General features: G+C 35.5%; 1 protein-coding gene across 1 annotated transcript; it reads right to left on the bottom strand.

Annotated features, from left to right (window-relative positions):
- Nucleotides 1-7,301: 7,301 nt before the first annotated feature.
- On the bottom strand, nucleotides 7,302-10,646 carry LOC138713462 (apolipoprotein A-IV-like). The gene is made up of 2 exons (XM_069845585.1): nucleotides 7,987-10,646; nucleotides 7,302-7,743 (listed from the first exon to the last, which is right to left on the bottom strand). Exon 1 carries the CDS (start codon nucleotides 10,444-10,446, stop codon nucleotides 9,325-9,327), a length of 1,122 nt encoding a protein of 373 aa, XP_069701686.1. The 5' UTR covers nucleotides 10,447-10,646; the 3' UTR covers nucleotides 7,302-7,743; nucleotides 7,987-9,324.
- Between the last annotated feature and the right edge of the window lie 328 nt (nucleotides 10,647-10,974).

The following is a 10,974-nucleotide window of genomic DNA, read 5'->3' as shown; positions in this document are numbered from 1 at the left end:
AACTGACCTGGTTGTCCTTGATAACCAAACGTCTAGGAGATTTGGGTCTGGGGAACGAACAGGCCAAGGTATGGGGTTTTCCCCGATCAATCCAGCGGCCCTAAAATGTCAGCGTCAGGTGTTAACGCACATTGCGGAGAAAATGTGCTGGTGTGCCATCGTGCATGAACCACATCTGTAGTCTCTGTTGACATGGCACATACTCCAGCAAGGTAGGCAATACTTTAATAAAAATGTCCTGATAGCGAGCCCCAATTAATCTCTGTGGTAGCACTTACGGCCCTTAATTTATTACCAAGAACGCCTGCCCATACGTTGATTGAGAATCGGTGCTGATGCCTTGTTTCTTCAACTGCATGGGGATTTTCATCAGCCCACATATGCTGATTACGAAAATTCACAACACTATCTCTACTGAACCCCGTTCATATCCGCAACCAAACTTTTCTTTTCAGTATTCCTTGCGACGTACCAGTATTCCATCAATCAGTATGATTATCTGGTTGTCTGCTGTATTGTAGGACAGAAAAATGAATGGCCTTAAATGGACGTCACATTGAGCACCTCCTATGAACAAGGGTTCAGATCTCAGAAAGTATGTGTTGTAGGACCCATGTTTGTTAGACTTTTTTTTTTGTTTTGATGCATACTATCACCTCTAAAATATTGTATACTTTCTTTTTAACACACTGTATTTCCACTGTAATCCAGTTTTGCTCGGAATCCATTTATGATGTGTAGAATGATTAAATAAAAACGATGAAACGCAAGTATGGAACTATTCGCGTCCATACATAACGTGTCAACATAGAATAAAAGGATCGCTAAGCACCAACCAAAGCCCTTGACTTAAGCTTTATGAGAACTAGACCCCAACCTGACTAATGGAAATTGTAACATGTTTAGATAGTAATAGTGTTAAAATCCGCACGGTCCTCGCTTTGTCCATTATAAATCTGAGAGAATTTACCTGGAACGAAGTCTCGGAGAACATGGATGAGAAGTCACCAGCTAAGTAACTGATCCACGGTTGAACACCTCCACCTTTAAAGCCTGTGTGTCTGTATTGCAGCTGTGAGCTTGGCTTTGAGTTGTAGAGTGGATTGCCTGTAGGCCTGTAGTCGCGTTCCTTTAGCCCCCGGAGGACTTCTCGGGAGTTACTGAGCACAAATCGTTATTCAGCTGCTCAGAGTGCAATTCTGTGGTTTTAAACTCCCCGGACAGAAAGAAAATGTGTCCCCGGGCTGACTGGAGGGCAATCACAAAGCTACGACTGCGAACGCTTCCACGTCGGCAATAAAAGAAATGCATGTTTAACGACGACAATCTAATGAAGCCACTGTATTATCCGGTGCAGAGGTTCAGCCCCGAGGCACTCTGCTTTGTTTAGCATTAAAAGGCTGGGGCTTTCCCTCATGAATTATATTTTTCTACTTGTGCAAATTGAAGACAGTTAGTACAAACCCCTTATCTGACAAAGTAAGTAAGAATTTTTAAAGACGAATGAATAAATAGATAGATAAATAAATAAACACATAAATAAACAAATAAAATAAATATACATACATATGAATGGATTCAATAGGAGTATCGTTTTACAAGTTGCAATATATAGGTCTGCACGGTACAAAATTGTATGAAATATTAAGAAAAACTTCATTAATTTTACCTTTACCATAAATTGTTATACAGAATGTTATATAACTGTGTAGATTGGAGGTGCCAAATGAGTATTTTAAAATAATTTTAAAACGTGGTACCGGTACGCGTTTTGTAGTTAAGTGCTTGCTTAGTTAGTTAATTAGGCTGAAAATGTGTGTGGTTTGACAACAGCATGTCGCCGGCTCACCTATGAATACACACGCACTCGGTCTGAATTGCAGCGTTCCGTTTCTTGATCACTGCATTAGAGTTGTCAGACGTCCTAATGACAGGAAATAACGACACGTTTAAAATGTATTCATTTATTTTGTTAATAACTGTAACATAAATTATAATATAAACAGAAAAACTTTATTATTATTATTATTATTATTATTATTATTATTATTATTATTATTATTATTGTATCTCCAATGGGGGTAGCTCTATTTTACATATGTATGCTAGGGCTATAGTTTTACACAAAAAATAGGCCTAAGCATTAAACAAATTGAAAAGAAAAATAAATTAGCTTACACAATGGAAATAAAACCTAAACAATCCGTAATTTAAACATTGCGATTGCAAATCAAACATCAGTCATCAATTGAGACATACAGAAAACAGTTACAATACATAAACATAACATTTCTTATAGCGGTACTCCATAACACAATTAAGCAACTTTCCCTAACACACATCATAAATTAATACACAGTAGTCACACAAACACAATCAAGCATCCCACAACTATGACTCACATACACAACAAATCAAGCATCCTCTACAACATATACACTTCAACATGATAACTATACTTTTAAAAGTTACAAATTTGGCTGCAAAAGAATAAATAGGGCACTGTTACTAAATACTGTTATTTTCTACAAGGTCTTAAATACACCTGTAATAAATCTGTGAAATTCCTTTATGCACCATTGGTTGAGAAGAACTTTTGTAATTGGTGGTGAGAAAGTTGTATTACACATGCTAAGGTGGTTTCTAGCCGGTATCTCTTGCGTTCTTGTAGCGGGCACTCAAATAACAGGTGGTCGACTGTTTGTGTGGGGTGTTCACAGGGACATGAAGAGCCGTTTGGGTTGTCAATTTTGAAACGTTCAAAATATGAATTAAATTTTCCGTGTCCAGTCATAAATTCCGTGGATATGTAAGATAGCTAATAATTATTTACGGTTAGTCTATCTTTAACTGTGGGAAAATATAGTGATTTTGTGATTTGGCCATTTGTACTATTTAACCACATTGCATTCCAGTCATTTAAGATGTCCACCTTCATTTTCATTTTTACATAAGAGAGGGGTTGTTTAGAGTATGTGTGTTCTGTTTCCCAAATTGTGGCCATCTTGGCTAGATGATCTGCTCTTTCGTTTCACAGAAAAACTTTAGCTCGCCCTTAAAAAAAATAGAACTCGTGCTCAGGGGGGATTCCTGAATTTAAATTAAGAAGTATGTAATACAATTTGTCTTATATCTACTACGCAATAAGAATATATAAATTTAAATTTACAATTTTTCAATGTTTATAAAATCCATACATAACATTTTAAACTCAATACTAGAACTATTAGAATTGACAAGATTAGGTTATTTAAATATAAATTTGTTAAATATTCTTGGGCCTAAATTACTAATTACTATCATTATATACTGCAGCAGTATTGCGTTTTGGTTCAAACAATCTTAAATAATTCATACCTTTTGTTTCATAACTATGAGAATATAATTGAAAATTATTTCGATTTTTATGTATGCATTTTACTAATACAATATAATAAATGTGTCTTATTTTAAGAACATTAAAGTATAAAAATTTGTGAGATGGAAAATCAATAGGTTTATGAAGACATATTTTAATTATTTTCTTCTGTAATAAATAAAGTGAATTGAAATTGGATTTAAATAAGCCACCCGTCCTATAACACCATACATAATTACCGATTGAAATAAAGTTAACTTATATTGTGCGTACTAAACTTATAGACAAGAAATTCCTCAATAAAACAAAATAATATACTATTTTACGTAATTTATTACAAAGGTAGTTAATGTGTTATTTAATTGTTATTTAATTTGCAAGAAACCGCCCAATTTATTTAAAAACTGCAAAGGGATAAATCATTCCGTAGCATCTCAGTTTATATAATGATAAAAGTAAAAATCAGAATCGTACGCTTAGTACTTACCGAGTAGAACAGTGTTAACATTTAGGAGAAAGATTTTTTTTTTTTTTTTTTTTTTTTTTGAGAAAATTATTCATTTGAGACTAACATGATATTATAGGTATAATTTGTTCCCAAATTTCGATGTACAGAATGTAACAAAACACTTTTTTTTTAAACGCGACACACTATTAATTTTTAAGGTACTTTTGAATTCTGCAATAATGTTTATGTGAAAATAAACTGAAAATTCTCCTAATTACTAAGGAATGTCTGATGATGATGATGATGATGATGATGATGATGATGATGATGTGATGATGATGATATCATCATCGAGTACGTTGGTGTACTCGTGATACAGTAGTTTTCGGCCCGCCTTCCATTCGATCCCAGAGGCTGGTTATTCTTACTTGGATTTTTCGTTTACCAAGCCCCTCCAGGATAATGCTAGGATGGTATAGTCGCCGTGGTAATTTGGTTATCTATCGACAAGCTTTGTGTTGGATATATCTTTTTATATCTTTGTTTTTGCACGTAACGTCAAGCGGTGTTGTCACATTTTCGTTGTAAAGGTTATCTACAGCTACAGATATTTTTATACGGACATGGCACACTAAGTTACTTTTTCATTGTTTTATACATAAGGTTTTTTCGGCAACGTTAAATCCCTAAATCTGATACCCCCAAAAACGTACAGTATATTAATTAGTGTATCGGAGAAAGGATCAACACCATGTTTCTTAGAATTTCGTTTGGGACCACATGGTCTAAAACAGGAGAGTTCATTATAATGAAAGGAAATAAATACGGAGATAGGAAACACGGGATAGGTTTTTTTTTTTTTTACTTTTACTTTTTGGTTATTTAACGACGCTATATCAACTGCGAGGTTATTTATCCGCGATGGGATCGGTGATAGCGAGATGAGGCCGGGATTCGCCATAGATTATCTGACATTTTCCTTACGGTTGGCGAAGACCTCTGAAAAAGCCCAACCAGGTAATCAGCCCAAGGATGAATCGGGCGCCGAGCGCAAATCCGGATCGGCAGACAGACGCCTTAGCCAACTGTGCTATGTCGGTGGCGGACAGGTCTTGAACTCCGTAAGCATTTTCATATCTACGTACTACTTAGCTACAGATGTGAAATGACAGTAGTGATTTGAAAGATATTTACTAATAGATAAGGCTACACAGCAAATTTCATTATCAATAACTTGGCTAACTTCGATCATTGTAGAGTATTGTTGGTTTCTTCACTTAGTTTTACCACATTTTATTTCACAAGAAACGGTAAAATCGGAACTAGTCATCCCAAGGTAGTCAAAATTTCCGAAGTCCTTAAAATTATAAGCATTTTGGAAATAAGGAAGCGAAATAATTGACTGAACAGGAAATGACAAAGTTTAGGCTAGTAAATGGCTGTGAAAACCTGAAAAGTCATGAAGATAACACCGCAATACTAGAAATTAAAACCATGATCAATCAGCTGGCTGCCATGGCGACAAACAAGAACGCAGCGAGCGAACAGTGATTCAGGCGGCCGTGTACTGCAAGCTGTATCGGTGTCCGAGCTGTTACTCTGTGAGTGAAATCCTGTGTTCAGTTTTTTGTTCACTCGAGCCCTGGGGTAACAAAAATGTGCAAGCAGGAAGTGCAATGTGTGGATTTGTGGTAAAAAACGCATATATGGGAATTGTTTTGTACAGTGCTATATTTTTATAGCTTCCTTCAATTGCACAGAGTCTGGCTTTGAATTTTAGAAATAAACGTATACAAATACAACGCGAGTGCAGTATTTGTTTCGAGAACACCTTCTAATTAAAGGCAGCCAGTTGTTAAGCCATAGGAATGTTGTGCAAATATAACATTTTATTTTGTCATGGTTTAGATTCTAATACTGGCAACTACATGTTGTCGTTTTTTTTTCTTTTGCCCTTTTTTTCTTGGTTATTTAACGACACTGTTTCAAATATAAGGTTATTTAGAGTCGATGGAATTCGTGAAAGCGTGATGGTATTTGGCGAGATGAGGCCGAGAATTCGTCATACTTTACCTGACATTCGCCTTACCTGGGGAGAACCTCGGAAAAACCCCAGCTAGGTAATCAGTAGAAATGAACAAAAGTAACTGCCGCTCTCTCTCGCTGTGTTCGTTGCATTTCTCTTTCAAGTCTTGTTTCGTGCGCTTCGAGTCTCGCTTATCATTCTCGAAATAGCATTTGGTCGGCGTGGAAAGATTTCGTAATTTGAATAGCATACATTAAAGAAATGAATAACATAAATGTTTAATTCAGACAAAATGACAAAACAGAAGAGTATCTTAGTTATCAAAATGTTCTGGTTCTATGGTTATATAAATATAAAAAAGTTATCAAATAAATTTGAATTTCTAAGAAACATAAAACATAACGTTAAATAAAGCGTTAATATTTTTTTTTACTTGAGATTGCATACTTGATCTCAAACATACGAAAAGAAAATTCCTAGCCTTTCAATAAGGGCCTAGTAATTAAATAAAGAACGGGGAGCGGACTATTATACACTGAAAGGTAGAGATGATATTTCAAATAGGCTACTTGATTGTTTATACATATACAACAATTGCCAAAGTAGATAAACGTTCAGTCTGGTATAAACAACTGTGGCGATTCAAGGCTGCTTGACGTTCGAGAGTTGATCACTCCCGAAATCCCGAAGTCTTGAAACACTCACAAGCAGTCTTCACGTCAACGACGCGACGTATACAACATTGTCGTACGGGTTTTCGGCTTTGCGGGCGCTGTTAGTCTTGCTTTCTCGATCGTTGTTCAACTTTAGTAATCAGCCCAAGCGGGAATCGAAGCCACGCCCGAGAGAGCAACTTCAGATCGGCAGACAAGCACTCAGCCGACTGAGTTACACCGGCGACTATATTTTGCTTATTATATCTTCTTTCTATTCTTTAAATATGTATTCGAATTTATGATGCATTGGTTTACTTCTTGAAAAAAGTAGTGACATCAGTAAGTTTTCATTAATAATGCACAACTTTCTCTTTTCCTATATGTCATATTTCGAAGAAATTTGAATCACATATATGTGGCAGTATAGTAGAAATCACTATTGCCAGAAAGAATATGATTATACTGTCTTAGTAACATCATCTTTGGGAATATTTTAATTATTTAATGTTTAATATTAATTTTTTCTCATATGAAGTGTAGGTTAGAATAATTTTAATATAATTCAATAAATCTAGCATACACATGTGTTAAGACAGCCTGAAAATTTCGTAAATCTGTCTCAAATAATTTTTCTACAAAGGATACTAATAACTTGGCAAATGTACCTTTCGGAAAATAGCTCTGAAAGTATAATGTATACAGCATGTAACCGTCGTCGGCCTCGGCTGCCAGCTCCGAAATATGGAGAATATCTCGAGGATGGCACGTCGATGTCAAAAATTAATTATATACACTGATTATTTTGGGCGCCAGCCTCCTCGAGATTACTCCGGTAGAGGTATGAGATTCCCAGGTCAGCTGCAAAAACGGTCGGGACATGGGGTTTGGGAGACGTGCTCGTAGGTTGAAATGATGTAGGCGCACACCAGAAGTTGTTGGTAAGAACTATGAAAGCGTTTATTATTACTATTAAGTGTTCGTTTCAGATCAGCAGAAATGCGCGTCCAAGTGTATAATATCTCGCTCTCACTTCCCGCAAGTTGGTATACTAATTTCTGAGTTCACGTAATTATATATTTTGTACTATAAAACACCAGTAATATAACGGACAGTTGATAACGTGATGAGAGGAAAGAATTCAGACTTATAATAATAATGCAACACACGACTTCTTACTACACCCACTAAAAAAATTCTAAGTCCGTAAATTGTTATACTTCCGAGTTAGGTTTGCCGAGAATATGTGGAGTGCAACCTCTCCGTACGCGTTGTATCCGCCTTCTGTCTATCTGCCAAATCTATCCCCTACTTTCAACCACCAAACATAGAATTTCACCCTCCTATCTATATATCACGTGTCTCTATTAAGAATCCTGATTGGCCATGATTACACTTACGTCACTTAAGACGCGTTCTTCAAAAATTGTTCGTTAACTAGAACATCTCCTACTTCCGGCGTCCTATTCTCTGACATATACCAGATCATCTCTTTTGGAACCTGGCTTGGCGTCATCTTACTGACCACCCGCAGGCAAAGTCCATACATTCCCTCATCAGTCAACTCCACGCCTGGACACATGTTTCCTGTCCCCCTAGCTTGGGTTCGGTCTTCCTGTCCACCTGTTACTTCCGTCTCAGATTTTGAAACTAACTTACACGTCCGCGCATCCTATCCATATAAGAATATTAACACTAAATACTAATCTAATGAAAATCTCCTTATCCTATACGAGGAACCGTCTCAAATGCCCTCTCATAACAAAGAATATTCCCAAGGGAATATTTGTTGTTATGAGACGCCCCAAAATAATACCTTCGCTACTAGTCTCCGGTGTCCCCTAATTAGTCACACTTGGATACACCTTTTGCTATGCTTATAAACAATGTACAAATTTACACTTACAATTATTACATATTTACAACTATTCACATGTATGAATCTATATACACACCTCACGCCTGCTTACATCTCACACGCCAGTTTAACTGACTTCTACCTGACATATATACAGCATCCAATCGTAACATTCAGGGCACATCCGAATACAATGGCGCTCTCTCACTCACATTCATGATCGGTTCCTTGATACATACTTAAACTCATAACATAGAAATAAGAATTATGAACCACAATAAAAAAATATGCTAAACAATACACAATACATTTTAAAATACCAATTAACCCTTTATATCATACTTCATACATTATCTGAAACCTTGACAACACATTTACGTCCATAAAACCGAAATAATAACCATTAACCAGAATCAAAATTATACCAAACGATACATAATACTTCTGAAATACTAACTGACTCTATTTATCATATCTCATACATGAGCTGCAACCTTGAATACACATCTCGAATAACGTCCCCTCAATATAGAGGACAACTTTATGTCTCGAACTAAAAAAAATTATGGCCTGGCACTTAATATTGATTCTAAAAAAAATGGATACATATTCAAATCGAATCATTCAACCTCTACAAATAAATGAACATAAATGAAGTTAATTAAAAAAAAATATTCTATCATTATTATTAATCATTATTAATTCTTATTAATATCATCTTTAAATTATTGCCACAGGGAATACTACTTATCGCATGATCTTATAAGAAAACACACAAAAACAACTAATTCTGAAGGTGGCAAAAAGAAAACAAAAGTAACAACACTTTTCACGAGGAAACATTTTCAGCACTGAAATCAGTTCTTGGTTCTAGTTGCTTATACCGCTCAAATACTACATGCACAAAACAAACACATTCTTATTTTTTTTTATATATAATTAAAATCATATTATTTTCAACTTTACACAAATTCTCGTTTATTAACCTGGTACGTCGCCTGGATGTCTATCATGAATCGGATCGTCATTCTCCGAATGGGATCGTCTGCGGCCTTCCTCATATGTCATTGTGCCATTCTTAAATTGACAATTTACACGTGGAGACACACTTCTCCTCACATTAAATCTACCAGCATGCTTCCACTTAACTTTTTCTCCTCCTGCAGAAAAATGAGGCCTCCAATAGCCCTTCCTATACTCACTTCTTTGATCGTTGCAGTACCGCTTCCTATTGTTAGAAAATCGGTTCACAAAATACCGCGTGTCATTATTGTAGGGTTGTAAACCATGACCGCCAGCACTGTGTGGCCGATCCCTGCTCCAACCGTCATTATGGTCATTGCTTTTGTACCCTCTGTGGGGTGGGAAGGCTTCTTCTGCCCTCCGCCCCATGTTTGTGAAGGTTTTCACATCCTCTTTCACGCTCCCAAACTCATCAAACTTTTCGATTACTCTATTTACTTGCTCCTTGAATGCTCCATAACTTTCTAACACCTGGCTCTCTAGCCTGATACTATTCTCGGTTAACCTATACTCCAATTCATTACTATTCTCATCGAGATTATCGTCCAATCCATTAATATCCATAGTTATTTTACTTTCCAGCTCATTATTATTTTCGGCTACTTTAATATTCAATTCCTCAGTATTCTCATTAATATCCTTAGCTAATTTACTCTCCACTTCATTACTATTTCCTGCTATCGTATTATTCAATCCATTAATAATCTCAGCTAACTTATCTTTCAGTTCAGTACTATTTTCATCTAGTTTCTCTTTCAACTCATTGATATTCACAGCTAATTTAAATTCCACTTCGTTACTATTCTCAGCTAGTTCATTACTCAATTCACTAATACTCTCAGCTAACTTATCTTTCAGTTCAGTACTATTTTCATCTAGTTTCTCTTTCAACTCATTAATATTCACAGCTAATTTAATTTCCACTTCATTACAATTCTCAGCTAGTTCATTACTCAATTCATTAATATTCTCGGCTAACTTATCTTTCAGTTCAGTACTATTTTCATCTAGTTTCTCTTTCAACTCATTAATATTCACAGCTAATTCAATTTCCACTTCATTACTATTCTCGGCTACCATATTATTCAATTCATCAATATTCTCTTCTAATTTATTATCCAATACATTACAATTTTCATCTAGATTATCTCCCAATTCATCAATATCCACAGCTAATTTACTTCTCACTTCATTACTATTCTCGGCTATCCTATTATCCAATTCACTAGTATCCACAATTGATTTACTTTCCACTTCATTACTATTCTCGGCTATCTTATTATCCAATTCACTAGTATCCTCAATTAATTTACTTTCCACTTCATCACTATTCTCGGCTATCTTATTATCCAATTCACTAATATCCTCAATTAATTTACTTTCCACTTCATTACTATTCTCGGCTATCTTATTATCCAATTCACTAATATCCTCAATTAATTTATTTTCCACTTCATTACTATTCTCGGCTACCTTATTATTCAATTCACTAATATCCTCAATTAATTTACTTTCCACTTCATTACTATTCTCGGCTACCTTATTATTCAATTCACTAATATCCACAATTAATTTACTTTCCACTTCATTACTATTCTCGGCTACCTT

Source organism: Periplaneta americana, chromosome 14 (genome assembly GCF_040183065.1).
Source record: "Periplaneta americana isolate PAMFEO1 chromosome 14, P.americana_PAMFEO1_priV1, whole genome shotgun sequence".
Lineage (NCBI taxonomy): Eukaryota > Metazoa > Arthropoda > Insecta > Blattodea > Blattidae > Periplaneta > Periplaneta americana.
The sequence above is the reverse complement of the archived record's forward strand: the minus strand, read 5'-3'. Positions and strand labels throughout refer to the sequence as shown.

Bases quoted from the DNA above. Each gene is read 5' to 3' on its own strand.
- LOC138713462 (XM_069845585.1), bottom strand. From the start codon at position 10,446: ATGGTAGCCGAGAATAGTAATGAAGTGGAAATTGAATTAGCTGTGAAT.